This window comes from Anopheles moucheti, chromosome 2, assembly GCF_943734755.1.
Source record: "Anopheles moucheti chromosome 2, idAnoMoucSN_F20_07, whole genome shotgun sequence".
Lineage (NCBI taxonomy): Eukaryota > Metazoa > Arthropoda > Insecta > Diptera > Culicidae > Anopheles > Anopheles moucheti.
In genome coordinates, this window is record NC_069140.1 from 26,936,662 (window position 1) to 26,960,638 (window position 23,977).

The window sequence follows — 23,977 nt, forward strand, 5'->3', positions numbered from 1 at the left end:
GAATCGATTGGAAGCGAAGAAGTTGGAAGTAATCAAAGGAAGTAAAAGTAAAGGATCACAGGAACGGAGGAAATATTTCAAATTGATTAGTATTGGTGTGTCGTGTTTGGCCCGAACACCGGGTTCCACCGGGTGCGGCGGATGAGTCCGGTACGCAAGCTAACGTTTCACTTCTTGTAGCTGTTTTGTTGTGTTTGTCATTTCTCGTTCTCGTTGTCGTCCTTCGCCTCCGCGCACGGTGCGCGATCGCGTTAAAGATCGCGTCGCACAGCGTCCGCCTACCGGTTGAAAGCATTAAATTGAAGCCAATTAAGTGAATCGAGTTAATTTATTCGGTTTTCCCCCAAAATTTTACTCCCAGGAGTCCCCCGTCTGCACACACACAATCATACACCTTCGTTGGGACGGCCTATTGGACACATTGAGCGATTGAGCACGCTGTTCGATTCTTGAATTCGAATGGAATCGGTATGGCGATGGAATGAGAACAGTGTGTCCAGTGCTATTGCAAGGGTTGACAAGGAAGCAAGGCTGTGGAGTGAGCACAGGGAGGAAACGTGTGTTTGAATGCACTCTTCACAAAATGGGACGCTTGCGTAGTTTTGGTTCACTTTCTGTTGCTTATGCTAACATTGGCAGGACCTTTCTCACACTCAAGGCCTGCCACCGCGTGTTTGCGTGTGTATGTGTGTGTGTGTGTGTTTGCGTTCGAGGCTCCCTTTGTATCTTTCACTTTGTGGTTTAATGTTAACTGAACCATCGTGTTCGATGATTTGCAGCACCGTCCCTTGCGTGCAGCACCTGTGCTCGGTGTTCTTTGGGGCATTGTGCTTCTTGAGCATTCCCGTTCGCATGTCAGTCAATCAGCCGACGACGACGACGACGGCGTCTTCGCCGGTAGTCGTCTGTCTTTGATGAAAAGATCTCAGCCTGCCCCAGACCCCCGGGGGTCGGCACTGGGTTTGGGGCTCGGATCTGCAACCGCTTCAAAAGCTTGCCGCTTGCTCTCTATCGGCAAGCAACTGCAGCGGTGGCTACCGCACAACCAGCATCCAGCTTCGAGTCGGGTTTCGGGTTGAGCTGAATTGTGAATCAATATGGAACACGCAAACGCGCAAACGAGTACAAATCAGACAGAACCGATCGGACGGGACGGACCCCCTTGTGTACTGGGGCTTTTCTGTACCGTACGTGTCTGCTCCTTGCGCGCGCTCACCTCTGTGTGAGAGGCCCCATTTCAGTGCAGTTTGGATTTTGGGACGTGTGTTTCGATTTAATTAAAAATCCATCTCCACAAAGCGCGCATGGCGACTGTGGCAAACATTTGAATGAATCCCAGCGACGGTTTTCGTTGATAAACATCGTGTGCCATGGAAGTAGTGAATCCCGAAACCTAACCGTTCGTTCGAATAGTTAAGCGCGTGTGAGTTTGCCGCTAGAGTGAACCGTACAGCCCGAGGTTGACGTGATTGACGTGTGAGATATTGATTTTGAAAACCCTATAATTGCCCGCTTCCCATGTGCGGCTGTGGAGATCCGTGCGAACCCGGCCCGTCGGTTTGGTAGGAGTGCTTTAATTTGCTCTGTGCGTTTTTTTTTGTTGCTTCTACCCTTTTGCGCCATTGCGGCAAAACGAGTGCAACGCCCACCGAACTAAGACGCCGACGAGCAGGGCGCGTTGGTGTCCTAGCCACAGCGTGGGTACCGTTTTGGATGTTTTAGATTGTGGGGATACTTTTTTTTTTATTTCGTGTGTGCATACTTCTCATGTCAGTGCGTCAGCCCGATGTTTAGAAGAACAAACTTGGCCGCTGATTGACAGCTGTCACTTTGGACAATCGCTAACTTAATCATAACCGTCAAAAGGTTTCCAATTAAAATCCGAACCAAACGATGGAGTGCGCCGGTGGAAATTGCATCGTAATCTCGAAATGTTGTGAATTTTCAAGATTGTGAAAGATTTCCACTGCGCGTTGCACTTTTACGCTGCGTACTCGCTGCAGGTTCAATTATCGCCAACCGATTGCCATGGACAATTGGACGTCGTACTGGCAATCGTGGTGGTGAATTGATCGGGGGAGGTGAAATTTATTGCTGTGGAAGAAAGCTTAGCGCATTTTCTTGCTTACTTTTCCTTAACACGCACAGTGCAATAGAAGCAAAAACTGAAGATAAGTCGGTTTGTGTGTTTTTTTTTCAATCAACGATTCCCTTCGGACCCATTTAGCTGGGCAATGTGAGGCATTCGACATTTGGGGGTTCCACGCAAAACGGTGCGCCGGTGGTACGGCGGTGGTACACATTATCATTTCCACTCACCTCATAAAGTGCCCGAATGCCATCACATAACCGTGGTGTAATGCGATATCGACAGTATGATAGCGCGATACCGACTGCAACGGCGCGTATCTTGCTGTTGTACGCGATAAAAAGGAAAACGAAATCCCCATCCACAAGGCAATCCCGTCGTACAGATTCATCTTTAATTTATACACACATATATATATATATATATCTTCCTGATGGCGCGGGTTTTCCCGCACACTCTCCACCATCCACGGTCGATGCGAGAAAATGCAATTAAACATTGCGCTGTGCGATGTGATAAAATTATGCTTCTCTGGCTTGTCGTCCGGCAGGCCAGCTGGCGCGACCAGACGGCGCTCACACTGGCGACGCGAAGCACCTGCATGCAGTGTCGTGTGGAGTACTTATAACAACAACAAACTACTATCAACTAAAACAGTAGGAAACGTGGTTCTCTATGGTGGCCGGGTAACAAACAATTATGTTTCGAACGTTCGAACTGATCGATCACGTCCCCGAATCCCGATTGCCGATCGTACGTGCTGCGTGGTGGCGGAACCGGTCCGATATCAGTAGTTTCCTGTTACATATTTGTTCGCATCATTCGCCGCGTCAGTGCGTTGCTTTGTGCAATGGAAAAGCTTCCAACGCGTTGTGGGTATTTAAAGATACCGAGCTGGTTGGCAGCATAACAGCAAGATATAGGGTTCCGCAATAGATGGCATACGAGTTACGGGGATATCGGAAATAGGAGGATTTGCAGACACGTGGATTTTGGAATTTGGCCGATCTGAGAATTTTTGGTACCAGATTCAAGCTTAAATTGGTTAATGATGGCGTCTAACTAAATCCAATGTTAAATTTGTTGAAACCCTAACCGGAATACTACATTCGCGGAATTAGGAAATTGTATTGCAGGAAATTCCTGTTAATTAAATCACGCAATGCATATTTCAACCCTATTCAAAGTATAATCAAACTCTCAAACTCGCCTGTATATAAAAGTCACTAAACTATACACGCGAATCAATATCTAGAGGCATGTTTTCAATATCAAATGCCACGATTATGAATTCACACTACAAACACTCTTTATTAAACGCACTACAGTCACTAAACTATGCACGCGAATCATTATCTAGTGGCATGTATTTCAATATCAATTGCAGCGATTGTCATACTCATGTTGAATCTTTATTATAGTGTGTTTACTTTGTATCATATCGATTGCGGAACTCTGTACACCAATCGTCGCCCAGGATCATCCTTTCACGCTTGTCTTCGCTTTAACATTACGCGAAAAGAAAACAACGCATTCGTATCGCTGTAATCGATAACGCAAACGAGATCTGATAAAACTTCATTTCGGGACTGTTTTGTTGGTGCAAGTATTGCCGTTTTACGTATAGTTGTCTCATGTTGCAAGGCATGTTTTCCAAAGCATGAAAATACATTTTGTGCTGTAAATCGGTTCCGTTGCGCGTCACTAAGTAAGAGTCCGGTCAACATATAAAAGTACACTTCACACTAACCTTTCCGAAAACCTCACTCACCCCAAGCTCGTGCCTTGCTGGCCAAACGGGAGAGTGTAAATCTGTGCCCTGCTTTTTTTTTGTCATGGCTGCACTTCTTTCCAATGCGCGGGTCCAAGCGGGCCGAAGAAAATCGTGCGTGGAGACGACGTTCCCTGGGCTGGGCCGGGAGAAACGGTCCATTCTCGGGCGAAGGTTATTTCATACATTTATAAAATATCGATTTCGTTTCCGCTGTGCGCAATGCGCATCGATCGGATGATTTATCCGCGCCGTGGTGCATATTGCCGCCGATCTTGCTGCTGCTGCTGCTGCTGCTGCCATGTCTTCCAGCGAGGCTAGCGGCAGAAGATCATCGAGCAGCAGCAGAAGTGACCGGTGCCGCGGGTTTTTCGTTGCATGATCGCGAGATCGCTTGCCATCGTCGTCCCGCTCCCGTTTCGGGAGACTTTCCGCTCCCGCTCCCGGCTGCCATTTTCAATTGCTTTTTGTTCCATTTATAAAATCATAAATAATGGACGATACAATGAAATGGTAATAACATTTACTCTCCCATTCCTGTTTATCACGGGCTTATGGGTTGAATGCAGGGGTGCTTTTACCCTGAATCTGAGCGGTGGGCTGGTTGGACGAGTTGATCATCATCGAGGAAATGATCGTTTTGCAGGAGTGCGGGAGGCAGGGATGAAAAGCTGGTAGAAAGAAAGCGCGGAAATCACGCGGCCCCAGAACGGCAAAGATATTGGATAATAACATTGATAGATCTAATAATCCACTCGCTCTGTTGCTGTTGTTGTTTTGCTGGCAACGGTTAGCAACCGGAGGATTCTTCCGTTTTCACCAGGGTGTACTAACAGCCCAGCGACGACACCACGACGACAGTTTCCGTGCAACGAGATTTTCGTGAGGCCAGCGGTCAAACACCGGTACGTTGGGACGCGATATGAGCTTTCATATTTTATTCACATCGTACCGAGCGGGCAATGCTTTAAATGGAAAGTAAATTACATCTCTGACTAGATCGTTTTCCAGTTTGCCTTCCCAGTTTCAGTACCTTGTTTAGTATTTTTATATGAAAAATATAAGTATAATACTCAAATGATGTAACTTCTAAGGATTTTATCGAGTAAAGGTATTAAATTTAGAGGGGTATTTTTTTTTTAATATTAAGGGGTATTTTACTGCATTACAAGGAAATAAGAAAGGCTGACCCTATAATTTTTAAATATAAAGGATGCTGCTCCTGGGATATCCGAAAATCGGAGATGCTTCCGAGTTCCGAATTTCGAATGCTTAGCACAATGATGTAACTGCTTTAAATTGATGACTAATTCATCAGATATTTTTAAAACATGCAGTGATTTTAAATTGTTTGATCTGAGATGCACTATGATGGAATCTAATAACTCTTTCAGTGATGTTTTCAATGATCGAAAACCTGTCAAACACCTTTAAGTCAATTGTTTGATGCTGACACACGTGAAAGTGCCTCCAAAATCAATGTGCATTATATGGAGGATGACCCGTTTGTGTGTCTGTGTGTGATGAAGCGTGGAAAAACGATTTAGGATGATTTCGGAATCGCGTCCGGAGATAAATTTCAGTTGTGAGGAATTTTAATGAGACGAAATGTTTCGCTTCGTTCTCCGCTCCAAGCATGGCAGTGTGCGTCATCGGTCTTTAACACAAAAAGAAGAAGGTTTTCTCCTTATGTTTCCTTTCTCTCGCTCTTCACGTTAGACTCGTGAAGTCTAAGGTATGCTCCCAAGACCCAACCGACGCAACTCGACGCGTTATTTTTCGTCCGTCCGCTTTTGCAATCTGTGCGTGGGGGGGAAGAAGGGGTAGAAATGGGACGGGGTTTTCGCGATATTCCCCAGTTTTATCTGCATGAGAATTTTTGGCTTTTTGTCGATTTATTTTTCACCCATCCGCACCGGTTTCGTCCACCCCGTGCCGGCGAATTTGATAGCGCGAATGCACACGTGAAGCATATTCTCTCCTTCTTTATCTTCCGTCCTGTGTTTGCTGTGCCACGGAAATCGCGAGTCCAAATCAATGGCACATACCAACACTGTCAAGAACTGAAGGAAGCCTGCTTGTTAATTCTTTTTTTTTTTGGTCGGGTGAATTAATCTAAAAACAGGCACACCGATTCCCTTTCGATTTTTTTCAGTTCACTTCGCACAGGTGATGGGATGGACAGGATAAGGCGAAAATGCAAGTCGAATTCTTGCTGCTGGCCGGCCTGTTGATGGCAATGGCAGCCGTAACTTCGGAAAGTACCGAAACGCGAACTTACGGAAAGGAAGTATATAAATATGTATTGCCAAAGGAACCGATTTTTCTCACCGAAAGCGAAACCGTTTCGGGGCGTCCGTAGTTAGTGGCCCGGTGCTGCTACAGGGTCCCCATTATATGGTAATGAGATTGCAACAGTTGCAAATGCGAAGGGGTAATAAAACGATTCGCTGCAAAATAAACACCCAGACGGCGATCGTTGCACGGTGGAGCATCTTCATTTTCGGCATCGGCGCACGTTCCTGGTTTGGTAACGGTGGATTGTTGTTCGATGGCGTCCGCGGAACACTCCCATGAAGTCCCGAAGCCATATAAAACACTTATTAAAATCCATTTGGTGATTGTTTTTATTGTCTCGCTTCGAGTGTCGCGCGTTGCGCGAATGGTGAACTACATGAGATATTGCCCAAATTAGGGAGAACGAATTGAATTGTAATGCGCGCTTGACAGTGTAATTTGCTTGACTTCTGTGTGAACTTTTCCCGAACAATCGAATACCGAATTGATGAATGCACAGTCCATGCTCATTATTGATTTGATGACGATTGAATGATGAACGATGATGATGGTTTCCTCTTCATCACACCACAGCAGGTGGGTAAGTGGAGATCGCATATTCGTAAACCATTCAAACAGGGCCAACACACAACGAGACACACTTTGAATGAAAAAAGATGCCCACTCTCATTAGTCAGCAAAAGCGGAAGCATGCCAATACCTGGAGGGCGAAACGATGGTTTTTTTTTCGGAGGCAGTAAAATGTGAGCGTTGAAAGAATGTATTTCCTCCCGGGGTTACTGCTGGATGTGCTGTAATGATGTGACAAATGCTTATCGAAACCGCTGTATCGCGCGTGCTGCGGAAGGTTCCCGGTAATAAATTCGATCCCAGCTTCCTTCCCGGTGCGATGTGTAAAGGATATACTTAATAGAAATATCTTGCCAACGCTTATATGGACACACGAGCTCGTTCCGTAACGGTGGTGGGTAGATTTGCGGTATATTTTGAGACCTATCTTCGATCAAGCATGCCGCAGCCGAAGGGGCCCGTTGTTGCGGTAGGCAAATAGGGTTTTTCTCGCTTCCAATGTGGAAGACTGGAAGACGAGCGCCACCCAGCGCACCATTCGCCGGAATCCCTGCGCAATAAGCAGCCATTTAATTAACTTCGCAAAACTGCACCTCGGCTGATTGCGGTGCATTGGAGGGCCGGTTTTTTGCTGTCGTTGTTTTGTTTGCGTTGCTTTGTTATGCCAGCACTAGCACGCGAAGGAAATTGAGATGTCGACGCGATGGTCGTATAATAGAAAATTTCTACACACAAAAAAAACAATCTCCCTGAAGCGGTTCCAACACAATCAATTGATCTACATTCGACGCTAGATCGTAAGGCGACGCTTGGTTGATGTTGATAGTGATCATCGGTCGGGTTGGTTTTTGTCTTCGGGGTGGTTTAGAGTAATCCGTGTACAACGCTGGGAAGCATTTAGCTGGTCGTTTATCGTTGGCAATTTTGTGCTGAGCTATGAGCTTCTCGAGGGAGGAGAAGAATAAAATTATGTCCCCTGAATGGATTAGGTCCGGGGCCTGTCTGGTGATGATAGTATCGCGCCGATAGATGCCAAGTACAGCGAAAAACGGTACGGGCAGAAAGCAGTTTGTGCTTTTTATCTCTCTAATTACAGCTCAGCGTTGTATTTTCTGCTGGCTCGGCTGCCGAGCTTATTGTTCCGTTAAATGGGCAAGCTCAATTTAGACCTTTCCGCCGTTTAGACGATCGCGCATAAATCATGCAACTTTTGTCAGTACAAAAAAAAAGGCAGTTCCCCGTGAGGAGCAAACAAAATAAAAAAGCGACCAGTACGGTCTAGCTGAACACAGGGTGGCGCTGAAGATATCAAACAAGCGGGCACCAACATTCTCTACCCGACGAAAGACTTCAACGGGTGGAACAGCGACGAAAAAATAAATAGCACAGGCAAAACGAATTGAAGCATAAAATATAGTTGCACAAAATGTGCTCAATCTGTTATCCGTCCCGTTTTGCGGGTGATCGTTTTATTGCAAGCAAAAAAGGCTTTTGTCTTATCCGAACCACCTCCTTTGGGGGAGCTTGGGTTCGCACCGTCAGCTTGCAACTGCAGTTCTTGAAGCGGTCTGCTGTAGGTACTGCATCCTATCGCACTGCCAGCCAAAAGTCACTTCCTACCGCTGTAGTATTCTGTTGTTATGCTTCTGTTGTTTGCTAATGCCAATCGTGATGAGAACCACCGACCATCGTTTGACGAGTGGCGAGGTTAGAGAGCGAAGAAAAACGAGCACTCCGGATAAATTAGCTAGCCAGTCGATCAACGTTTCCGCGCCCTGCAGCCCAACTGCACCCAGTGGGATTGCCATCGGGAATCTCTCCCTCCCCCGAAGCAGGCACAATGGCACAAAACATTCTAAAGTAATCGCTAAAAGAAACTCCGCCTGTCCGTTGTGGGGAAGTTTTGCTTTCTTTCGCGTTTCGTTGTCGATTTGCAGCGTCAAGTCATGCAAGCGGTTCGTTCGCTCGGTTCGTTTTAATTTTACGGCCCACCGAACTGGTCAGCGCTTGGTCCGGCAAAGAGTGTGTCTTGAGAAATTAATAAGAGCGATCGCCAAGCACCGATTATCCGTTCTCCCGGCGAGCACGGAACGCTATGGGTAGGCGGCTGGGCAAAGCGTGCGGGAAGCACAGAACTGATGATGACGATGATGATTACGAGTGTCGATGACGATGAACTGAGCGCTGATGGAGCAAAACTGATTACAGTTTTTGTGCAGCAGCAAAATGTTACGCGTGACGCTTTTTTTCATTTGTTGGTGTTTGTGCAACTGAAGTAAAATCAAGCAAAAAGAAGCGTTGTTCTGTTGGATGTATAGAACTGGAGCCATCCAGTTTGTTTTGGGTTGTGGATATAAATAATTAATCATGAAACAGATTTGAATCTTGAGAACATCGCTGTCGTTCAAGAAGAGATGTTTTTTTCCGAAACACAGTTCAATACGGCAAGCGTAAGGTTCCCGTTGTGCATGAAAATGTGAGCATAAATCTCCACCTGCCGGAAGAAAATTCTTGCGCTTCAGTTTAAATTGACCCGTTCTGGTGTCAGTTAACCTTTTCGGTAGGAGGTGTCCGCAAGCTTTTCCGAATAAAGCAGAGGAAATGATGCAGAAAATATAAAGCAAAACAGCTTACATGACGAAACTCAACCATCAGCATCAATCACGCTCCATATTCATCGCAACGCCACACAGGAGCTGCTCCCGATCCGAACCCCGCGTAGCCGCGACGCGTTCGGAGTGCCGGCAGGAGAGTCCTTGCTAACGTGTCGTAAGTACAAGCATCTAATTTGAATTCAATCGAATTCCAATCCAAAATCAAGCAATAGTGCCACCGAAAAAGGGCAAATGAAAAATTTGAATTGAATTCCTGCACCCGCTCGGCAAGTGATCCAAGACTCTGGCACATCAGCATAAGCACCAGCATCGATCGTACGTGGATGAACAGTTGCGGTCTCGCGAATGGCCGGTGAGATCGCGACTGGATTATCGCATGTACGTACATGTGTGTGTGTAGATCGTTGAAGTATGCTGATTAACTCGAGCAGAAGGCTGTCCGTCGAGGGTCCGTCGGGAGAAAAGGAAATCCACCCCTGACAGATCGGCCCGATTTGCGGGCATTACGGTAGGTGTGCGGTACTGATACAGCGAAGAATTTATGGCACAACCATCCCTCGCAGCAGCGGGGAGATGATTGAGACGGTTTCGAATGGTAAATGCGGGAAAATATAGGCAGATCTTTAATCTACTTCGATGCCGTTCCGTTCGCCATGTATGCATATACTGCGGTTTTGACCGTGTTTCTTCGAAACGACAGTTACAGGGAGTGCTCGGGCAGCTATGATCGCGATCGGTCCATATCGGCAAGTCAGTCAAGTCAACGTGAAACGAGTCAATTTTAATGCACCGCGATCGTTTCGCCTCCACGTTTAGCGCAAATCGCGGCAAAGGGACCGAGTCTGTACCGAAAAAGGTTAAAACGAGCAAGCCGCGTGTAAACGCGGAGTGCAAGAAAAGTGTCTACTAAACTGTTAATTTAACGATATTTTACATAGAGTTTTGTGGTGGGGAGATTGTGATGGCAGATCACTCTGTCCGGGGAAGCCATCTAGGACGAAGGAATATGATTAATATTGACAAAGTATCCAAGATATTTTCATTATCGTTATTGAGTGTTTCATAAATGGTTCGATCGTGTCGTAGTGGATCTGCCTGTCCTGCTGATCGTAACATGACGCCAGTCAATCGGCGTGTAGCAGTGATCATTGCAATCGTGGAATAAGCATGGGTGGTCGATCGTTTGGAAAGCCCGGAGGGTTCGGTATTTTTATACACCACGGGCAGTTAAGTTTTGAATTTTCACAGAAACAACCACACAAAAAATTTCCTTCCTTTACTGCTACGTACAGGAAACAGAACATCGAGAATGTCTCAGAAATAAAAGCAAAAAAAATGTCTTAAGCTCCACTGTGCACGTGTTAAATACTTAGTGCCCGAACGTAGCAACTGCATGCAGAATACGGCGGAAAAAGGTGTAGGAAATGTGTGGTATACATGTCAGCGATACTTAAACCCTTTTTATCGCTTATTTCGAGATAAATCAACCCATACGCAGAAGTGTACAGTAGAAGGTACGTTTTGGTTATTGGAGCCCATTATCAAACCCAGTTCCGATACTGTCAATTGCGTGTTTCTTTTCTTCGCATCCTGCTTCAACTCTTGCTTTTTATCCCGCATGAAGCATTTCAATGATTTACATTCCCCGAGCATGCAAGGAACACACACACACAAAATTGCCAGCAAAGAAGTAATTATCAGAAACATCGATCTCAGCCTTGCAGGTGAACTGCAGATAGTTTGTTCTGTTATGCTTTGCATCGTGTGGATAAAATGGTTTGGGACCCGCCAAAAAACCAATACCCGCAGTCGCAACGATGCGCGATGTAATTCGGTCGTGCTCGAAACAAATGACTTCAATGCACGCAGTATGCAGCGCAAGCGACGAACCCGACGGTTACGCTGGTACTCATCGGGAATGATATATTTCTAAAAAAAAATGCAACACTTTTCGCACTCAAAGATAGAAGAGAATATTGTATGACTCACCGTCCAGCGAAAGGTAAAGGGTAATGTGATGCCACCGACTTCCGGGTCAGTCAGGACGAAGCTCGACCCACCCAGTACCGGCGTGCTGGCGTTACCGAACGCACAACCGTACAGACCGGACGGTTGTGGTTCCACGGCAATGGCTGTGGCCGGCTGTTTCAGCTGCTTTTGTTGCTGCTGAACGCTTGACGTCGTGCCCTGGTACTCCTTGAGGCACAAGCTGAACGCGGTCGCACATGCCGGACATCCTATATTTTGTGAGTGATGAAACGACAAAAAAAAGAACACTATTGTTAGCATCCATTATGGTGGCAATAGATAAATCCCGACCGTTGTGCGGCATTGTGGGTAACCACAAACCACGAATGTGGCGGTTAGAATGATTCGAGTTACCTGTCGTTTGGGTCTGTCGTTTCTCCGGTGGCAAACCGCAGCAGTATCCGGACAGTAGATGGCTGTTTGTGTTTGAAATCTCCAGTATTTGCAGTTCAAAGAAGCCGGATGAAGATACCTGCAGAAAGTAGAGGAAACACACGTACATGAGTGAATGTGAGCAATCAAAACGACGGGTAAACGGGTGGTTAGCATCGAGACCCAATTTTCGTACGAAAGGATGAGATGATACCGATAATAAATAAAACCGTAAAATGAACACCAATAAAACATTCAATAAGTGAGCGAAAACGGGATCAACGGTATCTTTGTTAAGCTCGGGTGCTCCCGTCGTCCCGTCCACCTAGTTCCATTCGTACACACCGATCGGTGCCTTCCAACGGAACATTTAAAAATGACATTAACTTTATTTTCTCTCGCATGGTCTCTCATCGCTTTTTTTTTTGGGAGGGAAGGTAGTGTTATGGTCATGGAGCAGCGTATTCGTGTATCGTGATTATTAATGAACGATCGTAATGATCCGTATCTGCATGGCTTCTTCTTCAGCTGAAACCAAGCACACCCGCCCATCCCCGTATGTCCATCCATTGGTAGCGGTAATGGATCACGGTTCGATAAATAGCGACCGGTTGAATTTTTGGGGCTAGAGCCACCCCAAAACCGCTCCATTGATTTGAAATTGGCAACAAAAACATGGGATTGAAAACTCTCCATGCGTGCATGTTACGGCACAGCAATTAATTAACAAATTAATTACCAATATTAGGCTTAATCAGCTTTACGAGATGCTCGTTATGGCCGCAGGGGAGAAGGTAGGTTTTACTTTTCCTCTCCTTTGGCAAATCCCATGCCCGGTATGAAATCGATCCTCCAATCGGTGCTCGCTGAATGGAAACCGACCGTACCTATTATACACTCACCCGCGACTTGCCGAAACGCTTACGGCGCTTGGTAAACCTTCCGCGGATGTCCTCGGGTGCAATAATTAGTGTGTTTACGGTTCTGCTTAAGGAACAGAGACAGCGAACGCACACCCTGTTAGCTCAATTGTCAAGGTGGCGGAACTGCAGCAGCACCAGTCCAAACGAGCAATATTGGACCCCATGCGTCAGAAGATGACTTCATTCGTTGGCGCAAATAAGCAACACAATAAGATGCTACATTTTGCGCATTCATTACGCGCGCGCAGATGATTTCGGTGTGGTTTTGCTGAATTTACCCACCGGTGATGAGGCTTGTTATGCAGGGAGCACTTACATTAACCGCGTAAAAGAACTCAACCCATTTGCCCGCACTTCGGCACAAAGCAGCCGAGCGGTCGGTTTGCGCTGTTGGCGGTTCGTCGTGGTACGGTTTGGCGTTGAAGTTTTTTTTGTTTGGCTTCCCGCCAAACCATGGGAAAAAAGTATCGAGCATGAGTACTACTTTAGCGTTTCGGAGGTCCCGCCGTGGAATGTTATTTGTTCAGTCGGTTGGAAACAAAATAGACGTTTCGTTGGTGAACCTTCTAGTAACCGGATCATCATGCGATCGGTATGCAATCATTTTCCTATTGTCAACGAAGGTTGAATGAAGCTACAATACTGTTTTCTACAATCAAACACAAAAAAAAAAACAAACATATTCGTTGTGCATGAACATGCAGCAGAAAGTACAAAAAAATAAAAATTTCTAAATCTTTGGTTTTTGTAAGCTAAAGTCAAAGAAAGCGCTTAATATGAGACAATAAAGAAGCTATTAAAGCCCACAGATAAACGACAATTTATTGCACGCACATTGAAACAATTAGGGTGTGTGAATAAGATGTCGTGGTTTTTTTTTTCGGTGGTAGCAGCACTTACAAAATCTACTGACGAAATTAATCGTTGACTACGAGAAAACTAAATAAACGCGTCTCATAATTTTCCGCACAAATGCGATGGGAAAGCGCCGGAAACGGACTAATTGTAAGCGAGTTAAATCACGCGCTAGCAAACTACTTTTGTGGTCATCTTTTTTTTGTGTCGTCCACAAGAGTGAAAACAACATTGTCATAGCGCTTCTTAAGCTATTAATAATAAATTCCATGAACAAACTGCGATTGTTAGCGGTTTGCTTTACACGGATGCTTCGCGATGAAGCTTGGTGCGCTTTTCGAAAGGGTTCTGGCCGGAGAACTTCGTTTTTGTTGTTGTACGGGCCCCCTGTGTACAGTTCGCCATCATGTACTGCTGCTGCTATCCGCGGTTTGGTTCCTTTCGCATTTACGCTTTGCTTTGATTTCGGGCATGGAGTTGGAGTTGTTGCTTGTTTTTTTCGGTGGAGCAATTTTACTCCCCCCGTTCATTCTTTTTTCCCTACGGTTCCGTTCCGTTCCGGGAGCCCTCCGGGAGAAGTTTAATTTCGAACCGAAAAGGTGACGCGAAAATGGTGCCCAAAAAGACTTCTTCTGCAGCCTGTACGATCGTGTCCGGGGATGAGTACGGTGCCTGCGACACCGTCCCCGCAGTCACACGCCCGTGGCTCACTGTTGTTGTTTGCGTTTGTGTTGTATGTTGTGGAATGTCTCACCGGAGGAAACTTGAGAAACTTCAAAGTGTACAGTGAGTCACTGTTGCGCTCGCTATTTACTCCCCTTTTTCTCAACCATGTGCTGCGATCACCTTATACAGCACTAGAAGATCGTAAACCAGAAAGATATGCGAGTGTGTTTGTGGTGTGGCGAATGGCGCAGCAAGGGGGAGCATCAAGCGAGAACGGTCCATGTCCTGCCGGTGTCGGTACAAATGCTTCCAACCCGGCTCGGACCATACATGCGACACAATAGGTGAATCTTCCCGGCAATCACTTCCTCATATCCCAACCCATGGCCATGGTTGATTCCCAGCCGGTGCGCGAATGACGAGACGGTACGACACCTTGGTGACGAGCAGTAGACGAGGTTCCGCTCCTCTCCCCGTGAGGTCCCGGGGCACGGGATGATGCGAACCGGACAGGCGCATCAAGTGAAGTAAGCGTTAAATTGCTTCTTTCTTTTGCCACTTTTTTGTTACGGGCACACACACACACATAAAACACGGTCTCTCCTTCTCAGCCCGGGCCTGCTGCCTTTCTTTTTATGCTCATTTAGCTGCCCTGCTGTGCCCAAGCCCATACCTTACGCGGGAGACTCCAAAAAAGGGAATCAACATACAAAATCATTAACGCAACCGACTGTCTATGGGGTTTTTTTGTGGGGAGTGTGTGTGTGTCTCCTCTTCCCCCCGAACGTACGCGCAATCAAACTGGGTATATTCTGGCGTCGTCTTGAGTAGCGATCCTCAACCCTGTTGCGACTGGTAGCAACACAGTTACAGGGTCAACAAGCATCTTTTTTTTTCGTTGCTGTCCTCATCTTCCCTTCCATGTGACCGTGAATTGGCGCGTACAGCATGCGAATGCGAAGTGTGAGGTAAAAAGGCTTCCTCGACGCCCGATGACAGTGACGAAAAAATTAACGCTAGAAAAGAAGTAACCTCTAGCGTAACGATTGCGTTCATTGTCCGGGTCCCCCCCTCCCGCGGGGTCATAGATCACATTCGGTGAGCAAGAACATCGTAAAAACGGGATGCGCCTTTCCAGCAAGCTCCGCCGCTGCTTGGAGAATACATTTATGATCAAGTACCATTGCGCTGGAACGCACGAAAATGGAACAGTTTTGAGCCAGCAGCAACGGTAGAAGAAAACAAAAGCTTCCACAACCCGCGGGCCGCGGGGCTGTATCCGATGCTGACCTTGAGGTTCAAAATCATTTCGCCGGCTGTTGTTCGAGCTGGCGGCATAAAAACACCGTCTTGCAGTCGCACATCACAAGCGATGCAATTGCCTTTCCCCGGGATGAGAATGGGAAAAATGAGGAAACGGCTTACAACCGCCCGGGTGATGTAAAACGAAACGCGCTGCCTCTGAGTAAATTACCATTCCCATTCCCGTGCGGTGGGTCAGATGTGGACCGGAATGCGCTAAATGCTTCATATCAGCGCGCATGAGAAATCACCATGAACACATAAAACACTCAACGACTGTTGCAAATCGGATATTTATTTGCACCCGAACCCGCTTCGAAGGTGCTGCTTTTTGTCCGGATTGCACATCGGCTTTAAATACTTTCTTTCAGTACCGCTCGGCGGTGGAGTTCGAGAGCCGTCGGAGCACTGATCCTGCGCAGAGGGATCATGTTACATGGCCGGCCGTTACGGGCGTGCAAAAAAGTGCAACGAATGACGCTCACGTCGGCCACGGAGACGAGTGGGGCATGTGAGAGCGGGCTGATTAAAACAACGAAAGCTCGAATGCCGCGATTGCTGCAAACACGTTCTCGATTTCGAAGATGCGATTTGCGCTGGCAATTGATTTTGCATATATTTCGACGCGCCATTTCAGCTTTACCGAATGCGATACCAGCTCGGTAAAAGAGCATGCCTTTTCGTCCGTAGTCTCATAAAGCGAAGATAAATTGTACACACGCTCGTGCAGGACGACCGTCGCCTCACATTTCACTGGTTCTTCCCAAAAAACCATTCTGGGGCGGTTTGGGTGACAGTGGTCATTTCGCAATGCTTGCTCATCACTACCAACGTTGTGGTCTGAAGTTTTATTTCCCCTTTGTATGGTGCGGTGTTTTTCCACGGTGATGTTTCTTTCTCACAGAGAAGAAGCATACGATTTTGTATCGTATCATAAGAAACGTGTGCTGTGTTCGCCTGCTAGTATCACATTTCGTATGCTTGCTTTATTGTAGTGTGAAACGGTTATGACTTGTGCTTTTTTATGTCTACCGTGTGTTAGATTTGCCTTATCCTTGTGAGAGTTGAATTCGTGCTGCAGGGGAAGGGTTTGCGGGAAACGAACCCTTCTGATGCTGATTTTACTTAGCATTCATCTTTAACAATTTAAAAAAAGTTAGTAGGTAAGAAAGTAAGTAAATTATTCTTCAATTCGTCATTCGTCTTTTTAAGCTCTGTGGAAGCCACTTCATCGTCTATACCTGGTTTTTTGGTACTTTCATTCCTACTGCAAATGAGTCGAACATTATTCATCCCTACTGAATTGGAATGATAATGATGGTACATAAGATGACCCAAACATATGTTTCACATTATTCAAGTTATCGTTGGAGCTTTGGAATTTGTGGTTCTCCTATATCCTATATGTTTGGCTGCCTTGATTAATCAAAGTTTTTGCCATAAAATAAGTTTGATGTCATAATAAAATATCTAAACCGCCTACCAAACAATTATTTGTTGATAAACTTGAGACTGAAACAATCCAAGAATTAGTAAATCGTCTACTTATGATTTATGAAAATCCCACAGATGTTGGAAAATTTGGAACATAGAGTGATCACTTCGAGTAATGGAAAAGCTTAATTTTACAGGTGTGCTATACATGTAATCGGTGTATGAATGTTGATTTTGATTTTATAAACTTAAAGTTGCATGGCCTAATATATACAAATTTCGACTTTTTAATGTTTGTTTATGTCTTCATTGTGGATTTTAATATTATGTAGGTATGTGTATGTTCGAACATAATATAGCAGTTAGCATCCAATAATATCGCCCATCCCTTCCTTTCCACTCGAAGGACAAATAGGAAGGCACCGACTCGATGAAAAGCAGATAAAGAAATAAATATGCCAACATTAATCCATCTTCACGGCGTTGATACATTCTACATAATTCGATCCACTTCTGCGATCGCACTGAATAGCTTCGGCAAAAGTGTCGGCCGTTTATGCTCGCGCACGCGCACACACCTTTCACGGCGCAGCAAGCAAACAAACACGGGCGCAAACAACCGCACAAACAGACAAACAAATAAACAAACAACCATTTCCAATCACTTGACGATCCCGGCCCGGTTGACCGAAAGCCTTTTTTTTCGTGCCGTGAATAGATCGGTTTGTTTGTTGCGGTTCTGTTCGGCAGGGCACGCCGAACTGAAGTGCGCTGTTCACGTTCACGAGTGTGTTCACCAAAGCCGCCACGGGCCGTGGGTTGTGCATCGAGCAGCCGAAAGGAAAGTGGAAGAATTTCGTTAATTTTGATTGATTGGACATCGAGCACTTGCCGCAATGCGTTTTCATTTTTCTTCCCATTTTTGGGGTTGCGGAGGTAAAAAGGGCAATGGGGTGCAATGAGAGAAAAAGATAGAAAAAGGGAAAGGATTTGTAAAAAAAAGCCCCCCCCCCCCCCTTCGCGATTGCGCATAGGCGTATGCGATCCGGTGCGGGAGATGTCAAATTTAGCATCAATTTTCCCACCCTCGGCACGGCGATCAGTTTCGGCTCGTCACGAACTGTGTACTGTGCTTTGTCAAATCACACGCGCAGAACGCAAACCTCCGGCCCCCAGACATTGAGGCACAGCTGGGAACGCTCGCCAACATGGGAGGGCACTGATGGGAGGGTCGGTCAGGCTGTGGAATAAATTTTCATATTTATTGAATGCTAACGATGCGATTATTACACCTTCACGCGGCACCGAAAAGGAAGGCAACGGCCGAGTCCATGTGGCGATCTGGACTTTCGGAACAGGTCCGTTTCCACTTGATTGCGAATCGTGCGTGCGTGCGTGAACCCGCTTCATGCACTCTCGGGTGCGGGTGCTCGTGCAATTGAAATGGAACTGCGCGACGCCATCGCAAGCCCAAAATGAAATATCGAAAGTAAAATGAGCGAACATTTACTGGGTTGAAGTCGGGACAGGATCAGTTCGACCGTCCTGTGACGAAACACGTGTTCATATGTTTAATTTCACAAAATGTAGACCAACCTATCGAACCACAACCTCAGCTCGTCTAGCGCTAGCGCTGTCGGTTTGAAGCGAATGGTCTGCGCTCGAACAGCACGCGGATACGGTTGCGATTCTGGTGGGCTAATGGAATGCATGCGATCGTGCAGAGAGTCGAAGGCACACTCGATATATGCTAATCGAGTCGCGGGTGCAGACTTGCAGCGCCTGATCAGGTGCCAGGGTGTGAGAGCAAAAACCTGCCCGCGCGGACTGGCATGGGCTGGGGCTGGGAGGCTTCCCGAAAGGCTGTCCGTTTGGTTCCCACCGTGTGCAGTGCACGGTGCTCGGGTCGGCATGCCCTTGCAACTTCACACAGTACGTACGAGCTGCAGCAAGTTCCAGCACGTTGAACTGGATCGCTGTGGACGACGGTATGACTAAATCAATTTGTGAAGATATTAATAACCTCGCGAATGGCCGTGTGTGACTGTGAGTCGTGCAGTTTGCACTTGACGGGTTCGATGCCGGAGTGAAAACGTATTTATTATTAATTAACTCATTGGGATTTGACCATGTGCCGCTGGGAGTTGAAGCGTTGGCGTTGTGGATGAAGATCAATTTTCAATAGGCGAAGGAAGCAGGCTCATTATTTGAAATGAATAGATCAATTAATCATAAATTACTCACATTTAAATAGAATTGGAATGTTCGGTGGAACTTCGTATATAAAAATGTCCTGTAACTTTGCATCGGATTATCTGTGTTACTCAAATAATTTAGGTTTAAAAATGTGAATGATGAAATATATTGAAGTTCATTTTCACTTAAAATTGAATAAAGGTTTAGCCCCAATAAACCCAATATTTATCATCAACAGCAGTTGATCCAGTGTGGTCCGCTTATTCGGAGGTAGAGTCCCGCTGAGGTAAGATAGATGGCGACTTTATGTAAATTAAAGATATTGCATTTTTGTCAGAGATGTTCAATTTCTGTGAGGACTTTCATTTTAATATGGCAATAAAGAAACATGCGCATATTATACAAACATCACTACAGCATTACTAAAACTTCTGAGTAATTAAATGTGCAGCGATATCTTCAATAGCCCATCTTGGAATGAGATTTCCTGCAATATCCACAAATCTCACCTTTTTTTTATTTATTGCACAGCATAAATTCCTTCTCACTGGGCGGTCACTACGGATCGTTTAGCGTATACTCGTTTCCATGGCACCCTCTAACTGGATTGCAATGTGTTTCGTTCCCGCAATGTTCTTCACCTTCATCCAAAACGACACCGGGAACGACGACGACACTAAACTGCAATTATGACGCCTAATCTTTTGCCAGATTGGCGTAACATCCCGACCGTGTTCTCATTCTTGCTTATCGCAGAAAGGCACTTCAAGCCCTGCAAGATTAGTTTGCCACCCTGTCGCACTCCCATCCCTCTCTATCGTCTACCCACTGACGCCACACACCGAACCAGAATGGCCCAAAACACTTGCGTCTCTCGCATTGATCGTGCTGGCGGGAGACAATCGAGCTTCGGTTGCCATTTTGCGCATGGAATCTTAGCGCTTGGCGAATGTCTTGGTGGCAGCAGCTGGTTTGAACCGGCCAGCGAGCGTCCGATAGCGCGCAAATGGTGCGTGCTTTGTGGGCAGCCCCGGCAGCATCGACGAAACGGCATTCCACACCGCGGCCCGCGGTCCTGCGCGGAAACGCGAAAAAAGCGGAACGGAAAATCTTCTCAATTAATCAGCATCATCACCACCACCCATCCTTTCCGCCGGGACGTGGGGTGGTATTAGGGCCGGTTTTTGGGGGGAGACCGATGGAGGCCATAAGGTTGATGGTTAATGTTTGCTGTTTCAAAACCCGCCGAGTGCCCGTGCATCCGCGCGAGATGGGGTGGAAATGAATCTTTTTGACTGCGGCTTTAGACGTTACTTCCCCTTTGGAGCGTCGCTGAATTTGTGAGGTTCCCTTTCGAGGGTGGAACCATCCGTACTACCATGACGATCGGGCGGAGAGTGAGAGAGAGAGAAAGAGAGAAAAAAAACAGCATGAACAGCAAGTGTACGGGCTGCCACCAGGGTGCTCGGTATTGCAGGGGCGCTTGGTGCGTACTGTATGATTAAAATAAAATAAAACAGGAAATGATGCGATAAATGCTTTCTTCCAGCAAAGCACGCATACCAGCAGCTCCCCAGCACGATAGGCATGCGGCAGGCAAGGAGTTTGTACAATGTAAAGAGAGAAAGAGCTGAGATTCATATTTAAGAAGCAAGGGAAGAAAAACGCTTCTCGAAACGTAGCGAGTAGCTTGCAAGAATGCGAACCGGCCCCGCCATCACAGCATCACAGTTTTGGGGGTTCCGAGTTCGGAAGAAAGATGCCGCGCGAAGCTTATCCAGTGTTTGAGGGTGTTTTATTTTTATTCTTTAGCTGTTTGGCTGTTGTTTCTCCGTTCTCCGTGGTGTGTGTCCAAGATTTCAATCTACATATGTTTTTTTGTGTGTTGTTGCTGCACTGCGTGGCTTACCCGCGCGATGAAACCCCGGTGCAGGTGTGCCGCTTCATCGCCCATCGATGTGCAGTGCGCCGCAAATCGTTGATTTATTGGAAGCTAGCGGTACCGCTGTACGAGGGCCAATGCAAAGCGGAACCGCGTGCTATGATGGCAGGATATGGTGAAGAACAGTACCCCGTCTAAAACTTCCGTGGCAGAAAGAAAGCAACAAACAACGAGCTAGGAACGATTCTTGCTTAGCCACCAGCACGGTCAGCAGCGATCGAGCAGCGACCATAAATAAGGGCCTCCACGAATCGGCTCCCATCGGGCTGTGTCCGATTGGCTTCCTTCTCGCTATCGCTTACACACGACAGGGAGGAATTAATAACAGGTGGATGGCGAATGTATCCGAGAGGCAGCATGATTGCACTGTTACCCCTTACTATTGACCCCGTGGTGCGTGGTGTTGTGCGAATTTTTTCCCGATTCGCACACTATTTGCCTGATCATCAATCTCGTGCGCGCTGTGTTCGGTGTATGCGAGAGATATTCCTCTCCTTCACAAAAGCCCTCGAGGCGTTGAGCCCGGCGAGGAGTTAAACGCACTTGGGACGGGTGATAGACTAACGAAGCGCTTGGGGTTTTTGTTTTTGGGGCAGGAAATCACGAATTATCGTACACAGGTGATCGGTTTTATGGATGGACGATTTTATTGTATCCTGGAAATTCACTACTAAACTACGCACGATATGTTCAGCCCGAAAACCGAACCGTTTTCACGCGATCGTGAGGGAAGCAACGTTGTTGTATTGTGGCTTCCTGTTCATGTATTTAAGTTTCACTTCTTGTGGTTGTTCTTTTTTCCGTTGTCCGTTTTTTTTTCTACCAAGTTCAACTTCGAATGTCACCTTGCGAGAGTTGATTCCCAAAAAATGTGCATTTACTGCACGTTCCAGAGTCGTGCATTCCAAACGGTTTAGCCTTGAGCACGTAGGTATGTCACAAAATTCCCATAAGGCTTTAGTAAAGGCATACGATGCGGCCAGATCCTTTAGCTCCAGTGTGGACGAGATAGTCATTTAATGCCACTCTAAGACCGAAGTACAGGCCGTTGGGTGCCGGCATATCAGGCGTCCCTCCAGTGGTAACAGTGGTTCAAGTGCGGCAAACAGGAGATATAATTTAAATGTAAAATACCCGTCAACAACCGGCCGCGGTAACACGGAGGACGTGGTACCGAGACTTACCACCAGTGCGCTCTTCATTTCTTATGCGATCGGCGGAATGTTTCTCGTTCCAAAATGGTTGCGGTTGGGCGGCGGTTCGGATGGTTTCCGTGCGGGTGTTAAGAACGGTCGGGGTTTTCACTCGAGTTCCGCCTAGAATACTAATTGCGTATTTTTTTGTTGTGCTGTTCCCCCCGTTTTGCTGAGTTTCTTCGCAACGCGAACAGTTCCACCTGGCAAGATTGTCGCTGGAGTGCGTGTTTCTCAGCAAGGCAGCGTACTTCAGCGTCTTGTTTTTTTTATTTCCCGGATAATCAAGCCATTAGTGTTTATTTATAATGTTATTACCGAGCGATTCATTTGCAATTTCTATAGCCGCTGTTCGAAGTGTGAAGTTGACCAGTTCGTTCGTGGAATTCTTTCCGTCTGGAGTTGTGTCACTTTTCTGTTTGTCGACACCATCAACGATTGATCGATAGAAGATCGTGATGATGACTACATTAAGGGTAATGGGAACAGAAGAAAGAAACTCCCGCGGGCAAAGTTTCGTCCTCGCTGGTGCACGCACTTCACATGACGCATCGAAATGCAATCGCCCCGCAAATGTCGTCCACAGCGTTGAGTGTGCGAATTGCACCCACCGTCCACCGAATTCCGAAAAGGGGACAAACTCATTACTGCGTGTACCGAACGGAACGATCAGTTAAAATTAATTACCACTTTATTTATCGCTAGCAATAAAGGGACGCAGCAATTCGAAGCGAGTGAAGCTCATCGGACGAGGGGAACTTTCATTCGGTGCAGTGGTTTCGAAATCGGAGCTGTACTGAACGGAACGCCTTGGACAAGAACGCGCATAAATTGGCCCCCGGCCCTACCATCCGAATAGAGATCACGTTTTATAGTGTCCTGGTGCGGTGTCCGAATATCTATAAAACGTCAGACGAGAGATCCAATGAGAAAAAAACGGGATCGTTCAGCGCAAGGCACTACACGCCTTCGGTGGGGGCACCAGATTCTGCTTGGTGACATTAACGCTCGCCGCTCCGAAGATATCGATTAAAATCCCATCCCAGTAATGATCCAAATTTCTCGACACTCGTCCAAAATCGTCAACAGTCGGTGGGACACAGCACAAAACGACTGAGGTCATGAAATCGAGCACCCCACAAATCTTCATCCGGCCCGTAAAGAGACAAGCACACACACACAAAAAAAGGCAAACAAACAAACAAATAAAACGTACTTAATCGACGGTGTTATTGATTGGTCTCCCGGCGTGTTTTACACGCAGCTGTCATCCCGCAACACACAGACCACAGGGCGATGGCGCTCTGTAGTACGTCGCGTAGCTGTCACATCGGTACGGTCGGTGCAAGGGAAACGCGATCAATAGTAAAACAGAGAAATTAAAATAACAGTCGATCGCGGCCGTTTTGTGCTCGAAACGGTTGTGGGGCCCTCGGCTCGGTGAGAAAAGTGTTCCAAGAAGCCACAATCACAAGCCACACACTAGCACTCGCATCGGCCGTAGAACAAAAACACTTATTAAACCTGTATCCAGAACCTGTTTCCGGGCCGATTGGATCTTGGTCCGCACGATTAGTGCGATCCGTTGATGATCCACCGTGGGCATGCCGCTCGAGATGCAGTGTTTTATTTGTACAACAATTAAACGTCAGCTTGAGATTGTCTTACCCGACCGGGGGGACAAGTGGGAGCCCATGGGATGGACGCGTTTGGACAAAACTAG

At 46.7% G+C, this 23,977-nt stretch overlaps 1 protein-coding gene across 1 annotated transcript in view; it reads right to left on the reverse strand.

Annotated features, from left to right (window-relative positions):
• The window catches only part of LOC128310611 (protein serrate), a 103,081-nt gene that overhangs the window by 68,895 nt on the left and 10,209 nt on the right, over nucleotides 1–23,977 (reverse strand). Inside the window, exons 2-3 of the mRNA XM_053047295.1 lie at nucleotides 11,726–11,843; nucleotides 11,333–11,580 (exon numbers count right to left, since the gene is read on the reverse strand). Of these exons, the coding sequence (XP_052903255.1) occupies nucleotides 11,333–11,580; nucleotides 11,726–11,843 (366 nt within the window). The remainder of the gene's footprint in view (nucleotides 1–11,332; nucleotides 11,581–11,725; nucleotides 11,844–23,977) is intronic.